The sequence below is a fragment of the Rhinolophus ferrumequinum genome, chromosome 23 (assembly GCF_004115265.2).
Source record: "Rhinolophus ferrumequinum isolate MPI-CBG mRhiFer1 chromosome 23, mRhiFer1_v1.p, whole genome shotgun sequence".
Lineage (NCBI taxonomy): Eukaryota > Metazoa > Chordata > Mammalia > Chiroptera > Rhinolophidae > Rhinolophus > Rhinolophus ferrumequinum.
The window spans coordinates 40,424,382-40,442,302 of NC_046306.1; the positions used below are offsets into that span (position 1 = coordinate 40,424,382).

General features: G+C 39.5%; 1 protein-coding gene across 5 annotated transcripts in view; it reads left to right on the forward strand.

Annotated features, from left to right (window-relative positions):
* Positions 1-17,921, forward strand: part of CFAP61 (cilia and flagella associated protein 61) — a 336,449-nt gene that overhangs the window by 261,335 nt on the left and 57,193 nt on the right. For all 5 annotated transcript variants that reach the window (XM_033094245.1, XM_033094247.1, XM_033094246.1 and 2 more), the window contains 3 exons: positions 4,818-5,145; positions 6,583-6,674; positions 14,407-14,612. In XM_033094245.1, coding sequence (XP_032950136.1) covers positions 4,818-5,145; positions 6,583-6,674; positions 14,407-14,612 — 626 coding nt within the window. The remainder of the gene's footprint in view (positions 1-4,817; positions 5,146-6,582; positions 6,675-14,406; positions 14,613-17,921) is intronic.

The window sequence follows — 17,921 nt, forward strand, 5'->3', positions numbered from 1 at the left end:
GAGCACTTTTGAAGTTAGTATTATGTCCCCACATCAACACCTTGCAGCATCCTGCCTGTTAATAGTGCCTTCTGGGCTCCTAGCAGATGGTCCAGCTTCCGACCAGGTTAGGCCCCACATACACTGGCTCTCGAGGTAGTATCTTCCTTTTCTACACAGCATTCATTACTTTCTGAAATCCTCTGCTTATCTGTGAGATTATTTTTTTGGCATTCATCTCTCCAATTAGATTGTAAGCTCCATGTTTGTTTAACCAAGATATTCTTAGAGCCTTGCATAGGAAATGTTTGTCTATCCATAGCTAACATCATACTCAATGATGAAAAGCTGAAAGCTTTTTCTCTACGATCAGGAACAAGACAAGGATTCCATTGTTGCCACTTTTATTCAACGTAATATTGGAAGTCCTAGCCAGAGAAATTAGGCAAGAAAAAGAAAGAAAACTTATCCAAATTGGAAAGGAAATAGTAAAACTGTCACTATTTATAGATGACGTGATATTTTGTATAGAAAACCCTAAAGACTACATGAAAAAAACTGTTCGAACTAATAAATGAATTAAGTAAAGTTACAGGATACAAAATCAATACACAAAAATCTGTTATATTCCTTTACACTAAAACAAACTATCAGAAAGAGAAATTAGGAGAACAGTTTTACAGTTGAATCAAAAAGAATAAAATAATTAGGAATAAATTTAACCAAGAAGATAAAAGATTTGAATATTAAAAACTGTAAGACATTAATAAAAGAAATTGAAGAAGACACAAATAAATGAAAAGATATTCCATGCTCATGGATTGGAAGAATTAATGTTGTTCAAATATCCATGCTAGCCAAAGCAATATACAGATTCAATGCAATCTCTATCAAAATTCCAATGGTAGTTTTCACAGAAAGAGAACAAACAGTACTAAAATTTGTATAGAACCACAAATAGCCGAAGCAATCTTGAGAAAGAAGAAAAAAGATGTAGGTATTGCAATCCCTTTTTTCAAACTATATTACAAAGTTGTTGTAATTGAAACAGAATGGTATTGGCATGAAAACACACATAGATCAATGGAACAGAATAAAAAGGCCAGAAATAAATCCACACATAGATGGTCAATTAATTTGTGGCAAAGACGCCAAGAATATATAATGGGAATAGGACAGTATCTTCAATAAATGGTGTTGGGAAAATTGGACAGCCACATGCAAGAGGATGAAACTGGACCACTATCTTACACCATACACAGAAATTTATTCAAAATGGATTAAAGACTTACATTTAAGACCTGAAATCATAAAACTCCTGAAAGAAAACAAAGGCAGTAAGTTTCTTGACATAGGTCTTGGCCATCATTGTTTGAATCTGACATCAAAAACAAAAGCAACAAAAGCAAAAATAAACAAATGGGTCTACATCAAACTAAAGTGCTTCTGCACAGCACAGAAAACCATCAACAAAATGAAAAGGCAACCCACTGAATGGGAGAAAATAATTGCAAATCATATATGTCTAACAAGGAGTTAATCTCTAAAGTATATAAAGAGCTCCTACAACTAAATAGCAAAAAGAAAAAAGTGCAGAAAATCTGAATAAACATTTTTCCAAAGAAAACATATAGATGGCCAACAGGTACATGAAAAGATGCTCAATATCACTAATCATAAGGGAATGAAAAATAAAAAATCACAATGAGACATCACTTCATACCTGTTAAAATGGCTATTATCAAAAAGACAAGAAATAACAAGTGTTGGTGAAGATGTAGAGAAAAGGGAACCTTTGTGCACTGTTGATGGGAATGTAAATTGGTGCAGCCACTATGGAAAACAGTACGGAGTTTCCTCTAAAAATTAAAAATAGAACTACCATATGATCTAGCAATTCCACTTCTGGGTACTTATCTGAAGAAAACAAAAAAACACTAATTTGAAAAGATATAGGCACCCCTGTGTTTATTGCAGCATTATTTACAGTAGCCAAGATATAGAAACAACCTAAGTGTGTTCATCAATGGATGAATAATAAAGAAATTGTGAGATACATACACACACACATACACACACACTCACGCACGTGTGTGTGTATATATGTATATATATACACATACATATATATATATATTCGTGTATAGCTTAATATAAAAAATTATTCAGCCATAAAAATAATGAAATCTTGCTGTTTGTGACAACATAGATGGACTTTGAGAGCATTTTTCTAAGTGAAATAAGTCAGATAGAGAAAGATAAACATGGTATGATCTCTCTTGTATGTGGCATCTTGAAAAAAATAAAACAAGCTCATAGATACAGAGAACAGACTGGTGGTTGCAAGAGGCGGGGAGTAGGGGTGGGAGAAAGGAGTGAACTTTTTGTTTTTTAGTTGAAATAGAATACAGTAGTACCTCGGTTTTCGAACGTCTCGTTGATGAACATTTTGGTTTATGAATGCCGTAAACCCGGAAGTAAATGCTTCTGTTTTCGAACACGACTCAGAAGTCGAACATGTCACATGGCTTCCCCTGAGTGCAAGATCCTGAGGCCTAGCTGTTGGCTGTTTTCGAACATTTCAGAACTCGTGGATTTCATTAGAAAACCGAGGTACCACTGTAAAAAAACTTTTTAAAGAAGTGTTTGTCAGAATGCGTGATGAAGGAGGTTTATCAGATCACTGACTCTCAATCTGCTAACCAGGGACTTTTGTTCTCCTTAATCAGAATTATAAATATAAGTAGTCTTAAATATTTGTTCAGAACATCAACGTGGCCAGATGTTTCTACTTCATATTCTATCCAATGTGTGATACTCGGTTGGCGTTACAGGAGCCCATGAATTGTATTTGAGAGATCTTAGATCCCATGAACAGTGTTAGATTTGCTTTTCCATCTAGTCCACAGCCTCCTATGAAACCCCAAATGTAGGCAAATTGTGAATGCCTACACCAAAACAATATAAAATAATACTATTGCAATACTAGTAATCTTTAAAACCCAGGAAAACAAGAACTAGCAGATTTAATGTGCTACTTAACAAAAAATAGGTTTAATTAGGGAAAAAACTGGGTAGATGGTGAAGGGGACTTTGAACATTTTCAGGGGCTCAAGAAGTTGATGGTACTGTTTGTTTGTTTTTTTTTAAATGTATAATTTCAATTCAAATGAGATGGCTTTCCATATTTTTATGAGTGGGAAACTTATTTTTATATAGACGGGAAAGGAGTGTAGGAGAGAAAAAAAGAGGAGTAAGGGAGACAAAAAGATTCAGAGTCAGAAAGAGACTCAGAGAAGTATAGTTTTCTGTGGTCTCTGAGTAAGTAGTATGAAACATAAACATTTTAAAAAAGATTTGAAGGAAAGAAGCTACCTGGGATGGGAGTAACTGGAATGGGGTTACATAGCTAGTGAACAGAAACAGAGAAAAGGAGGGAGATCCTGTTGGTTCCCTGAGGGAGAATAAAGGACATCACGGAGATGACAGATCTGAGTTCAGCACTGTCCAACAGAACTTCCTGCGATGATGGAAATAGTCTGTATCTGCACTGACCAATGTGGCAACAACTAACCACCTGTAGCTTTTGAGTATTTGAAATAGGCACTACAACTCAGGATCTGGATTTTAACTTTTGTTTAATTTTAATTAATTTAAATTTAAATTTAAGTTATGCATGACTAGTCACTACCACAGGATCATACATGCACTGTTCATGTGTGTGGTGAAGAGATAAAAAAGGGGGTACCTTTGGCCCAGAAGAGCCGATTTTTGTACAAAGTGGGGCAAATGAGGTGGATAAAGCAGGCGTGTAAAGGAAGCAGGGAGGTGGCCGTGATGAGGATCCATATCATTTTTATCATGCTTTTAATAAGGTGGCAAACTATATTTAGGTAAAAATTAAAACGATCGAACTTATCTCAACTACTTCAACAAATGAAAACTTGGATTGCTTTAATGACTTTTAATATCAACATAGAAGAAGATGTTCAGACGAGCGTGAGAAAGCATTGGAATTTAGGCAGAGGGTGGAGGAGGCATCCAGATCACTTCTAAGGAGCATGCAGAGGGCTCTGTGACCCTTCCGTGGCGCAGTGTCTGGCATAGAGCAGGTACCCTGTAAATATTTATTTAATGACTGTGTGCGGTACCAGAGCAGGAAGCAATAAGGAAGGAGTGCAGACATGGAACATGCGGAGGCTGATGGAGCTCTCATCCTCTCTGGGGCATCTTGCAAGGACAGGCTTTTGGGATGTAAAAGGCCAAGTTTGGGGCAATCTGAAGACTCAAGATTGGATGAGGTGACCCCAAGAATGAACCTAGAGAGACCTAAGTGTCAGACACAGGAAGAGGAAGATGGGAGGAGGCTGAGACACAGCTATTCAAAATGTAGGCGAATGAGGGGAGGTGATATCTCTATGACTGTAAACTTCCTTGTGGGGAAAAATATTTCCTTTTGTGGTAGATATTCATCACGTGGCATCCTTCTCGCCACTGGATGTCTAGAATGAGTGATTTTAAAAAAAAGGTAACACTGGATGATCTTAACTTGTTTTTTCTACCAAAGAGAAGTGTCTCCCTCTCTCTCTCCTTCTCCCTCTCCTCCATCTCGCCCCCATCTCTCTCTCTCTCTCTCTCTCTCTCTCTCTCTCTCTCTCACACACACACACACACACACACACACACACACACACACACACACAGCATTATGATAAACTTTTAGGAGATTTATATTTTTGTGTGTGTGCTCCAAATAATAAAATGCCCTGGAGACTGTTCACACTCTTGGGAAGGGAAAGAGTGATAACGGAGTAATAACGAGGTTGTTCCTTTTGCAGCTATTCTTCAGCTTCTTTGAGAAAAGTGTGGATTATGAAACATTTAAAGCGATCAATGATGCCTGTCTTGTGTATGATGGTCGACTCGTGATCGATGTGAACTTCCAGACCAACGACGTAGCCATCAGAGCTGCCGGCTCCCTAACCAAATTCTCCAATAGATATTACTCAAATGAGTGGAGTCACAGTAGCTTCAGTTCCAAAGAAATTGGCTTCCAGCTGGCAGCAGCCATGCTCAATCTCTTTGATCCGACCCTTGAGCCTGTGACAGAGCCTCCAGCTGATCTCGACCGACTCATCCCCATGTACAAGGGAGCAAAGATCCAAGGTGTGTAGTAGGCCCCCTTCTTCCCTCTGATAAAGCCAACAGTTAGTGGGTCAGTGCTCAGGACAGCCTGTCATGTTTCTCTTGGGCTTCATGAGGAGACTCCTCTGTCCCTCAGTGGGTTTGCAGAGACAGAGGAGGGCTCCCTCTCATTTTTTAAGCATTTATTATGGACCTGGCAGTATTATTATTACAATATCATTTGCATTTTGAGTATTTAGGATGGACTATATCATAACTGTGGTCCCATTTTACATATAAACAAACAGACTGGGATACGATCAGTAACTTGCCCAGAGGACACTCGCAACTGGTCACAGTGGTGCGATGTCCTGACATCTTACCAAACCTGCATTCTCATTATAAGTTCAGACATGAAGAGACCCTTCTAAGCATCCCAGGTCTTAGTCTGTTATCTGGATGGATAAGCGAAACCATTTCCAGCTGTAAAACAGTTCACATTCATCCACTAAGCCTTGTTGATCCCTAAAGAGATCATCATGTGAGTAACACAGGATTTCTTTATGTTTAAGAGGTGAGCAATATCTTTGAAACTTTTAGTGTCTTTGAATGTTGTAGACCTTCCAGCAGGAAAATGTACATACTTACAAAATTGTTTGTTCACTTCCAGGAGGTTGAAAGAGGTTGAGCATTTGAAATAGGCTACTACAACTCAGGATCTGGATTTTAAATTTTAGACTAACTAGCACAGCCATCCGTAGACCCCCAAGGTGTCCATGACTCGAAGCCTGTAACTAGAGCATCAGACTGAAGAGACAAAAGCCCTATCTGTCTTCCAGTCCTTATGTTTTCTACCTGTCTAAGTGGCCTCAGAGAAGTCCTGCTCTGCTTCTCATTCTGGGTGAGACCTTAGGAAAGGTGATGGCCCTGGGAGAGGAAGAGAAGGGATGGGTGTCAAAGACCAGAGCTAGGTCAGGCTCGTACTTCTGGGAAAGTTACAAATATTAAAAATTTCATAATGATAGTTTTCTAAAGCATTGAACAAGAAATGTATTGATTTTCCTTATAACATTCACTTTTTTAATATTTTTGTTACATATTGGATAAGTGAAGGGAGATGGGAACATCGCTGCCACATTTAAAGCCTCTAAAGGTTTTGGTCTGTCTTTGGCAGGTGTAGGGTAGAGTGACGGGAGTTATAAGGAATCACAAGATACACAGGATCCATTTGGCACATCTTGGAGCATTGTTGGCTATATTATGGGGTATAATTTTGGGGTATAATGGCACATTCACATCGATTTTACTAAGTAAAACCCACTATCCCAGGGAGTTCCTTGCTAATAGCAGTACGTTAGGGAAGGTTTGAGTAGCACCACCATTTGTAGGCATCTCCATTTGTCCTGCGGCACAGACATAAGCTCTGTTACCCACCTTAACAACTGAAATAAAATGTGGAAAACCTGCCATTTCCTCTAGGAGGCGTTCTTCCTGGATCTTACCATTATCTGCATATCACCAAGCCTGCTATTCAAACTTCCTTGAAGGTACAAATGGCCCAGCCGGATTTTGTAAGTATTGTTCCTGAATTTCATTTTACTTTCAAATATAACACTTTGTTTACAGGGGGGTGAAATTCTCTATTCAGAGTCTTCAGTGCAATGTATTGGTTCATGCATCAGAAGGCCACTGTCGTAGCCGGCCCCAAGATGGCCCTCAGTGACTCCTGCCTTTTGGTATTCATGCTGTTGTATGGTCCCCTCCCACACTGGATAGCCAGTGACCTGTGTAGCCAGTGGGATCTTGTGGAAATGACAGTGTATGATTTCCAAGGCTAGGTCATGAAAGATATTACAGCTTCCACCTTGCACCCTCTTGGGTCACTTGCTGCCGTGATGTAAGGTCTCCCAGACAACCCTTTGGAGGGGTCCATGTAGCAAGGAATTGAGGATCCCTGCACCAGCCATTAGCCATTTGCCAGCCATGTCAGTGAGCTGTCTTGGAAGTAGGTCCTCCAGACCCAGGCAAGCCTTCAGATGATGCAGCCCCCAACAACATCTTGACTACAAATTTATAAGACCTTGAGCCAGAACACCCCAGCTAAGCTATTCCCAATTCCTGACTCTCAAAAACTGAGGTAATAAAAGTTTATTGTTTTGAGCCACTAATTGATTTTTAATAATTTTTCTAGAGCAGTTTTAGGTTCACAGCAAACTTGAGAGGAAGGTACAGAGATTTCCCATATAACCCTGCCTCCTTTCACGCATTGTCTCCCCATTATCAACATCCCCAACCAGAGTGGTACATTTGTTACAATTGATGGACCTTCATTGACACATCATTATCATCCAAAGTCTACAGTTTGCATTGTGGATCACTCTTTTTTTTAATTGAAATTTATTGGGGTGACAATGGTTAGTAAAATTACATACGTTTCAAGTGTACAATTCTATAATATATCGTCTATGTATCACATTGTTTGTTCACCACCTAGTGTCAGTTCTCCTTCCATCACCATATATTTGATCCCCTTTACCCTCATCTCCCAATCCCCTCCCCCCTTACCCTCTGGTAACCACTAAACTATTGTCTGTATCTATGAGTTTTTGTTTCTTTATTTGTTTGTCTTGTTCCTTTGTTGCTTTTAGTTTTATAGGGGATCACTCTTTTGTTTTTTAACCACAATTACTTTTACTTTTTTAACTTTTAAAATTTATTTTAAGTGTGTTCTTCCAGGACCCATCAGCTCCAAGTCAAGTAGTTGTTTCAATCTAGTTGTGCAGGGTGCAGCTCACACTGTCCCATGTGGGGATCGAACCTGCAACTCTGGTGTTTCGAGCATCGTGCTCTCACCAACTGAGCTAACCGGCCGCCCCAGGGGATCACTCTTGATGTTGTACATTCAATGGGTTGGACAAATGTATGCTGACATGTATCCAGCATTATTATGTCATACAGAGTAGCTTCACTGTCCTACGAATCCTCTGTGCTCTGCCTATTCAACTCACCCTTCCCCTTCACCCCTGGCAACAAGTGATCTTTTTACTGTCTCCATAGTGTTGCCTTGTCCAGAATGTCATATAGTTGGAATTGTACAGTATGTAACCTTTTCAGATTGGCTTCTTTCACTTTGTAGTATGCATTTTTTTCCTCAATGTCTTTTCATGTTGATAGCTCTTTTTTTTTTTTCAGATCTTAGTAGTACCATGTTTCCCCGAAAATAAGACCTAGCCGGACCATCAGCTTTAATGCATCTTTTGGAGCAAAAATTAATGCAAGACCCAGTCTTATTTTAATATAAGACCAGGTATAATATACTATAATATAACACCCAATCTTATATAAGACTGGGTCATATATTAATTTTTGCTCCAAAAGACGCATTAGAGCTGATGGTCCAGCTAGGTTTTATTTTCTGGGAAACACAGTACTACCTTGTCTGAATTTATTTCTCCATTCACCTACTGAAGGGACATTGAGCCACTAAGTTTTGAGGTAACTTGTGATGCATCAATAGATAACTAAAATAACCGCCTTTATGGCAACATGGCAAGTAAATTGTGTAAGGTCTGGAATGTCCATGCAGATCCTGTTGGTCTCTTGCCCTCCCTGAATTACACCAGAAGGATCATCCAGGAGATGTAGAAGTATGATGGGGGCCATCCCTAGGTTCAAGGTAATCAAAAAGGACATGTGGTTGGTCAGTTGGCAAGCTCCTCAAATAAGATTCTCTGACAGATGGTCCCAAACGAGTGTTTGTTGTCAGCTGGGGGTTTTCTTTCTGATGTATCATGTTTGCTTTTTTTTTTTTGTCAGTGAGGCAGACACTGGATGTTGCCAATGTAACTTCAGTTCCCATTTTCTTACCTGAATATTTTGGGATATCAATGATATGACCAACTTAAACACATTTTTCAGATTTTCTTGAGAATGGGGTCAGCCTATAGCAGGTTCTAATCAATGAGACGCAAATGGAAGCTTTGGAAAATTCCTCAAAAAGGGGGCAGACTCAACTGTATAAATTAATGGACTTTGGCCCTTCTCCCTTGAGGAAATCAGACTCCCAGCTCTTTCCTGTACTTCCCATGGACTTTGAACAAGTTATTCAACTCCTCTGCATTTCTGGGATTATTAGAGATCATATATAAAGTAACACTGCCTTTTACGGAAAAAAACAGGTGACTGATCACTGGTGGATGTTATTGTTAATTGTAGTTCCAAATAAATAATGAAATCTGGTTCTTCCAGGGAAAGAACTGTGTTTAAAACTTATTTCCCTTGGGCCTCTCCCAGATACTTTTAGGTGTGTATTGTATATGTGGTCTGATGCAAAACTTTCTTACAAATAAAGAAAGGATTATAGCAAATGACGTTCCAGTGTCTATTGCTTCATAAAAAAACTTAGCAGTATGAAGCGGCCACTTGATTCTGCTCAGATTCTGTGGGTCAGGACTTCAGACAGGGCACAATGGGAAGGGCTTGTCACTGCTCCACAGTGTCTGGAGCCTCTACTCAGACGACTAGAAGGTTAGGGGTGACATAATGGTTGGATCCTCTGAAGGCTTGTTATTCACCTGAGCCGGGATGACTCAAACACAGGGAGTGCTGACCAGAGCATCATACCTAGGCTGTCTGTGTGGCCTGGGCTTCCTCATAGTATGGCAGCCTCAGATTAGTCAGGCTGCTAATGTGACAGCTCAGGGCTGAGTGCAAGTATCCTCACGAGCAGGTTGATAGTTGCATTGCTTTTCATGACTCGGCCTCGAAAGTCACACAGTGTTACTTCCCTCACACCCTCAGCTGGAGCAGTCACAGCCCACCAGGATTCAAGGAGAGGGGACATAGAGTTCATTTTTCAATGGGAAGAGTATTAAGGTCATATTGTAGAAGAGTGTGTGGGATGGCAGATATTGTCGTGGCCATCTTTGAAGGATGCAGTTTGCGACTGATAAGGCGAGGCATTCGATGAACAGGATGAAGCCCAGATGATGTGTTCGGGGGCTGAGCACTGTGGTCATTGTAGATGAATAACTGGAGCCAAATATGTCAAAGAGCTAGAAAATACTGGACTTGATTTCAGACAGAGGCAGGTTCTTCAAGGACACTGTGTGATTTCCTATATGCAGTCTCGTTTATTTCTGAATAAAGCCAGAGGAGGAGCCAAAAGGGATTTTTAGATAATGAGAGTTTTAGTAAGAATGCAACTTTAATAGATTCTTTGGCTGGTGCTATGACAGTATTTGAACAGGACCCCTGACTTTAATTAACCATTCTGCCAGGTGGGCCTTCTTTTTAATTAGTACACAAGATCTAAACAGATTTTTTTTTCCATTTTATTCTCCAAGGGAAAAAAATGCAGGATAGTTCCATGGCAATCTTTTGGGGTTGTAATTAATTTGATGAAGTAAAATTGTTGCCAAAATGGTCAGGCAGTCACCGAAATGTAGCCAGTTGATCAGGATGGAGCTCATTGAACAATATTTCACTAGAGAAACTAAATTACTGTTCTGAGAATAAATGTAGTACAGATGAATCTTATCAGGCTTTTATACCACTCATGAATTGGCATATTTAAGTAAGAAGTTACTTTAGTAATTCATGAGCTCTCTGAGAGGTAACCTGACAAAAGGGAGAAAGGAGACCCCAAGTCGTCTACATAATAAGCTAACTTACATATTCCAGTCCACATGCTTTGTTGGCTTACACACCACAGAGTAAAGAAATTTGTCACAACAAATTCTGCTTTGGATACCATTAAATTTAAAATTGTGTGTTCATCATGAGAGCTGGGAGCTTGATTTCTTGCACACCAACTTTGATTAATCCTGTGTCTTGCATTTGGCATGAAGTCCAGGGCCATTTTCCAACCTTTGTCAAAATCATAAAGGAACTTGAAGGATAATTGTATTCAAGAAAAAGGGAAAGAAAAAGAAACACACCAGAACGAGTTACTCCATTAAAATCTTAAATTCCAGATCCAGATTTCCTAACAATTTACTTATATACTTAAAAGGAAGAAACTAGACACATTCTACAGAATTGGAAAATGTATGAAATCGTCCTCTTTACCCCAGAATCCCTCATGGGATGGCAGGGCCGGAAGCTGCCTTAACTCATTAGTGGAGTGATTTTCTGGGAGGAGAGGCAGACTGCATTCTGCACTTGTCTGGATTTTCCTGAGCTGTCAGCAGCTGCGTAGGAATGACCTAAATAACGCAGATAGGTATACCCGGCCCTACAAGGGTGATCTGCGTCTGAGAAGCCCACCTGGAGCAGCATTGTCTTTAATGTCAATGCAAAGTATTTTGATGCATTCCAAATTCCCAGAATGTTTCCCCCCAATTATGTTAACACCGTGCCAAATCTCATTAAATGGACACAATTACTTCTATAGTTATGATTAGCTATCATAGCACAAGTCATTTCTTTCTCTACAGTGTTGCTGCTTTCTGCATTCTTTAAGCCCTCATAGCTATAATGTGCCTAAACATACAGAAGCAAACCAAAGATATAATTCAACTTTTAAATAGAAAACTAAGACCAATGCCTCCCCTCCCCGCCAACAAACAGATCCATGACAAAAAGTTATTGAAAATGGTGCTGACGACACCACCCTTTTGGAACAGGCTGACATCAGAAAGCACATGTGCTCAGACTCCCTGCTTTCAGCCAACAACCTGCCAGGGCTCCGTGTCACAGTGGCCCAATTCTTGAGGTGCTCAGCCTTGGCCAAATCATCCCCCCTAAACACAGGGTCCTTGTGAGCAGAAGGTGGAGTATTTAGTGAAACTCTGCCAAGTCAAGATTTTCTCAGCCACATGGGCGGATCTCAAAGTGTGCCCCTTGATGCCTGGGTTCCCTTCCTTAATCACTCAGTATAAAGAAATAACAAACAGGAGAAGAAGGGTGGGCCAAGATCTTGCTCTCCAGTGAGCCCTGAAGAAACCTGGTGCTAAAACTATGCCAGGGCTGTTGACAGTGCCCCTCTCCTGGACCCCCAGCCACCCTCCCACAAAGATGAGAGGGTGGCTCTCCGCAGACACTCGCTCACCTTTTCCACCAAGGCATCCCTACTGCAAAGGGGCCTCCCACATCTGGGGTCTGAGACTAAGCTTAAAGCTGCTGGTGCCTAACTCAAAGGGTCTTTAAAGTCTTGTATTTCACCTTAGAAATGCACGTGACGAGCACATTCTTTATTCTCATAGATCTGTGTGTATTTAATTCAGAAATAGTATTTGCTATGATGGGCTACTAAGTAAAGTTGATGACAGGGATCATTCCGCAATGTCAAGTGCCCCAGCCCTGCTGTGCCTCAGTCTGAGCAGTCAAGACGTAAAGTAAACAGACTGTAATGAAAAAAAACTCCGTGGGGTAATCTAGGACTAGAGAAATACTTGTGGCAAGAGCAAAAGGTGAAGGGATGATTGGATAAGGAGATCAGACAGTCTGCAGCCTGTGGCTCAAATTGGCTTTTTCCAAACTCTTCTCCTGACAAGTCCCACCCTTCCACACTAGACTGTCCCTCCTTCCCACCCTTCCTTCCTTCCTTCCTTCCTTCTTTCCTCCCTCCCTCCTTCCCACCCTCCCTCACTCCCTTCCTTCCCCCTTGCTTCTGTTTTCTATTTCATTTCTCTCTCTCAATTTTTTTCATCAAAAGTTTGGTTCTTTGCCACAGCACAGCCAGAGTATTTAAAAACTTTCAGCCATTTAGCAGTGATAGTCATTTTTTTAAATTTAAAAACTATAGATAATCAAATGAACAGAAAGAGAAACAACAAAATGATCCAGTCTCCCAACCACAGAAAATAACCATTAACATTTTGTTAAAATGTTGATTTAAAAAAGGAATAATCTGTACATTTTAAAACTGCTTCTATAGTATAAAATATGCTGTGAACACATTTCCCTGTTGTGAAATACGGTTTACTGATAATTTATATTGGTTGTGTTGTACCCCATTGTGTGATGTACCATTGTTTTGTTAGGTAATGCTTCGCAGAATTTTTTTTTCGGATCCCTTTGCAGTGGAGGTGGATTTCCTCTCTGTATCCATCCATCTCTATGGACGAGGGACCTCTCGCACCATCTCTGGGGTGCCATCCCGCAAACCCTTTCCCAAGCTGTATTTGTTCTCTCTGCCAACCCCAAACACCCTATTTCTCACACATACTTGCAGCTGGCCAAGGATTTACCTAACATCCCTCCTGTATACCTTACCTGGTGCCTTTATAATTGGCTAACTCCTCAGGGTTTTACCATGTGATATCCAAACACCACCAGTGCTTCAATTTATTTAAAAATCCAGTTAAACCATGTGTCCTTGTTTAGACAAAATCTCCAGGGGATGTCCAGGACTAAGTAAATGTTTGGGATCAGTGTAGTCCAACTTGTCTTGGATTTCTAAATGCCACATTCAAGTTCAGAGCTAAAGCTTAAATCTATATGCACTTAGGAAAGATTTATTGAGCGTTCCCATGGATTAAGTTCAGATTCTAGGGGTAAAGTGCAGGTTGAACCACTACCAACAAAACCCGTGTTTGTCTGCTGTGGGTTCCGGTTTGGTTGTCTGAGCCCGTGGGGAGCGTGTCTCTGGTTGGTAGAATCGGTAGCTATTAGGGGCTGAAAGAGAAAAAGTGGTTGGTTGTGACACGGAATAAAACGGCATCTTTCCTTGTCATCGGGTTTATATGGCCGTTTTAGCCAGTTTCTACGGGACATAAAGCTTTGACAATTTACAAACTAAAAAGTAGCCTGCAGAATGTGTATGTGTATTTCCCATACAATTGAAATTTCTTCCTGGCAACAGACCTTACCAAACAGCTGACTCTCCCCAAACCCAGCTGTCAGGGAACCTTTTCCTTGGTTCCTTTGTTTAAGTACATTTTAAAAAACTGAAAGTCTTCCTGATCACTTTTGACTATGAAGTTTTTCTCAAAATAGTGCTGTGAAAAACTAAGAAAATTAACAGTCTTAACACACTCACAGAAGGGCATAAACTCAGTTCCACATATTAGCTATGCCAAGTATTGAGTAATAGAGAATTGGCTATAATCTAGCAACTAATTTAGAAACACAGAACAATGCAATCACAGTTTAAAATATCCTGAGGAACATTTAGTCATTAAGTCCAAGTATGTGGTTTCGGGCACACTGCTATCTTCTGTTGAATTTAATCAATATCTGTTACTGTTATTTGCAACAAACAATAAGATACCTGTTGTTTTGGAAAATAAATTGCTATGATAAAGTTCCCAATGTCCAAAAATGTTTCTAGTGTTGTTTTTCTGACCCACTCTCCTCCAGGGTTCAGAAATAGTAACAGGCAATGCGAAAGATGGAACTTACTTCCGAATACATATTAACAAGTATAAAATGGTGGAAACCATCACATGCCTTTCTAAGGAGCCTTTCCCTTCCTCCAACTATATCCGCTTGTTTGGCCAGCATGAGCAAGTCCTCAACAACCTGTGTGCTCGGTACGAGGACAAGCTGATCACAGATCTGTACAGGTAAGATGGACTGTGCATTTTACTTAGGGGAAATGGGATGGGATGTCTTGTGAATGAAGGGTGTGTTTTGTGATGCACCAGATTTAAAAAAACAGGAATTCATGGGAGAAGCTAGAGTGGTAGAGATTTTGTTTTAATATTATAAAGAATATCTGACCGCTGGCATTGACCGGAAAGTGGAAAGTCACGTGGGGGAGTGCATGGACTCCAGATGCACCCACACATGGCTCTTGTGGCCACATACAGGCCTGGATCCCAGATGCATCCATGCACCGCCTGCATACCACAGATGGGCCCAGATGGGATGATCTTCACGTCCCTTTGATACGGTGCTGCTAAGAACAGTGTCAGAAGCTAAATGGTAGTTTGGGGAGCAGGATGTGGAAGCACCCGGTCCTGGTGGAAAGTCTGCAACCATGGACAGGCTGTTTGTGACCCTAGCCTTCTCTCACATGGTTAATGCTCAAGCAGGGAAAGGCGCACATTTGTCCCAGGTGTTGTTAGGGGAAGTCTGCCCTGGAAGATTGGTTTGACTAGGTCATTTAGATCTCAGTCTTTCAAACCTGAACACACTCTTTTATCCTACAACTCCAGGAAGGCTAGAATTTTAGGGTAGAAAGCTGCTTCTGGATATAGTCTGCTGCTTAGAAAAGTTAGGAGAATTTCACCAAACAAGATGATGACAGAGTTAGGATAAGATATAGATGAAGGACTTACGTCATAGAATTCCAGGGTCCTTCCACCCCAGGGGTGACTGCCAGGATAGAAGCGGTCTCTCTTCCCTCTTAAAAGGTTTTTAAATTATAGAATACATTATACAAACAAAAAAGTATATAAAACATGTATGTATATTTTAAGGGTTAATAGTGCTAGAAATTTATCTGCCTACCACCTATGTTAAGAAATAATCCCTTACTTCAGTAAGTAGAAGCCCCTCTCTTTTATACCCCCTCTGTGTCCTTGGGGTAACCATTATCCTGCAGTTTGGGTTAATCATTCCTTTTTTTTCCTGTAAAGCAGGGATCAGCAAACTTTATAAAGGGCCGTACAACTTCTGTGACAACTACTCAACTCTGCCATTATTAGTGTGAAAGCAGCCAGGGGCAATATATAAATAAATGAGCTGTGTCCCAATAAAACTTTATTTACCAAAACAGGCGCCAGGCCAAACCTTGTTTTAAAGATATGCCACATATATACGATTACCTAAATAATATGTCAGTTTGTTTTGCCTTCTTTGAATCAATTCCGTGGCTGACTAGGGAAAATCAACACTGCTTAGCACTTTTTGTAAGGCCCATCATGGTAATGCATGTAGTTGTAGTTCATTTGTTTTCCCTGGTGTATAGTATTTCCTTATATAACTGTGTCACAGTTCATCCATCTATTTTCCTATTGATTGATATTTAAATTGTTCCCAGTTTGGTGCCATTACTAACCATGTGGACACACCTCATTTACAAGAATTTCTCTTCGGTGTAGTATGTGATGCTGAAATGTTCCCCAAAGTAGTTGTATCTATTAAACTCCCTCCAGCAGGGTATGCGAGCACCTCCACAGCACTGGCAATCTTCAGTGCTATTAGACTTTAAAATTTGGCCGTTCTGGTAGTGTGAAAAGGTGTCTTCCCATAGTTCTAATTTTCCCTTTCCTGATTAATGATGCAGTTTAGTAGCTCTTCATTTGTTGATGGGCCGTTTGTAGTAGTTTCATGAAATGCCTGTTTATGGCCTTTGCCCATGTTTCTTTTCGGTTGTCTTCTTACTAATTCACAGGGATTATGTGTATATTCTGGATGCATACTGTGTTGGTTATGTATTCTTAACGTATCTTCTATTTTGAAGCTTGTCTTTTCACATTATGGTGTCAGTAGCTAGTCTTAATTTTAACGTAATCTGTTTGTCTTCTTTGGGGTGTCTTGGATATTTTTGTCTCTTTGCTCTTCCAATAGTTTTATATAAACTTGTCAAGCTCTGTGAAAAGCCCTGTTGATTTGATTTAAAATGTATTTAATCTTAGATCAATTAGGTGTGAATTGACACCTTTGATATTAAGTCCAATATCATAGCATAGTATATCTTAATTTATTTAGGTCTCTTTAACATCTTTCAATAAAAGTTGTACTTTTCTCCATAAATGGCTTGTATAATTTTTGTTTAATATGACCCAAAATGGTTTATATTTTTATTGCTATTGTAAATAGCATTTCTTATTGATTGCTGCTGTATAGTATATAGAAATGCACTAACTTTTTGTATGGTTTTGTATTCTGCAAATTTTCTAAACTCTCTCATTCATTAATCTACAAATAATTTCCCTGTAGATTCTCTTAAATTTTCCACTTAGAAAAATTGTGCCATCTATAAATAATGACAGTTTTGTTTCTTCTTTTCCAATCTTTCTAACTTTTATTTCTTTTTCTTGTCTTACTACATTGGCTGAGATATGCAGTAAAAGGTAAAATATAAGTAATCAGGGATGACACCCTTGCTTCATTCTTAGTCTTAAAGGGAATGTGTTCATTATTAAATGTATGACATTTGCCATACACATTTTTGTAGACCCCTTTATCAGGTTAAAGTTTCTTCTTATTATTAGCTTGCTAAGCATTTTTATCATGCATGGATTCTAATTTTTTTTTCCAGAAAGAGTACTTACTTTCTGAAACCTTTTATATATGAGGATATTTTCCTAATGCTTTCAATTATAAACTATATTTTGATAAAGTACCAAATTCTTTAATCATAGATTTTTCTCTCCTCAAAACTTTGTAGATTTGACTGCAATATTTATCTAACATAAAGAAAAATACATTTATAAAGTTACTTCATTTGTTCCTTAGCTTGTACATAGGATTTTATTTATCATTGCTCTCAACCTTACCTAAAATATTTGAGTTAGAGTATCAGTTGTTTGTTAAAGAAAAATTTTACCTGATGGGCAGGGATATGCTAAGAGTCTTTTCTGAACAGAAAATATTTGCACATTTGACCAAATTCAAAAGCCCCAGCTGGTTTGTTTTCCCTCAAGAAGAAGGTGATGTTGAAACAGACAGACTTATTTTGTGAGCTTGGAACCACTAGTCATGGCCCAGCTGTTAACTGATGACAGCAGTAATTTAAAAAGTTAATTTGACTTGCTAAGAGTGAATATTCAGGATAGCAAATAGAATATTAGGACACTGGATATTAGGACATCCCAATTGACATCTGTAAGAAAGAAACAAGGAGGGGCAGGAAAATGGTGGCTGATCATCAAAGGGGTCGCTGGTCATTTTGCGGTACTGCAGGCACTGCCATGCTTATTAGT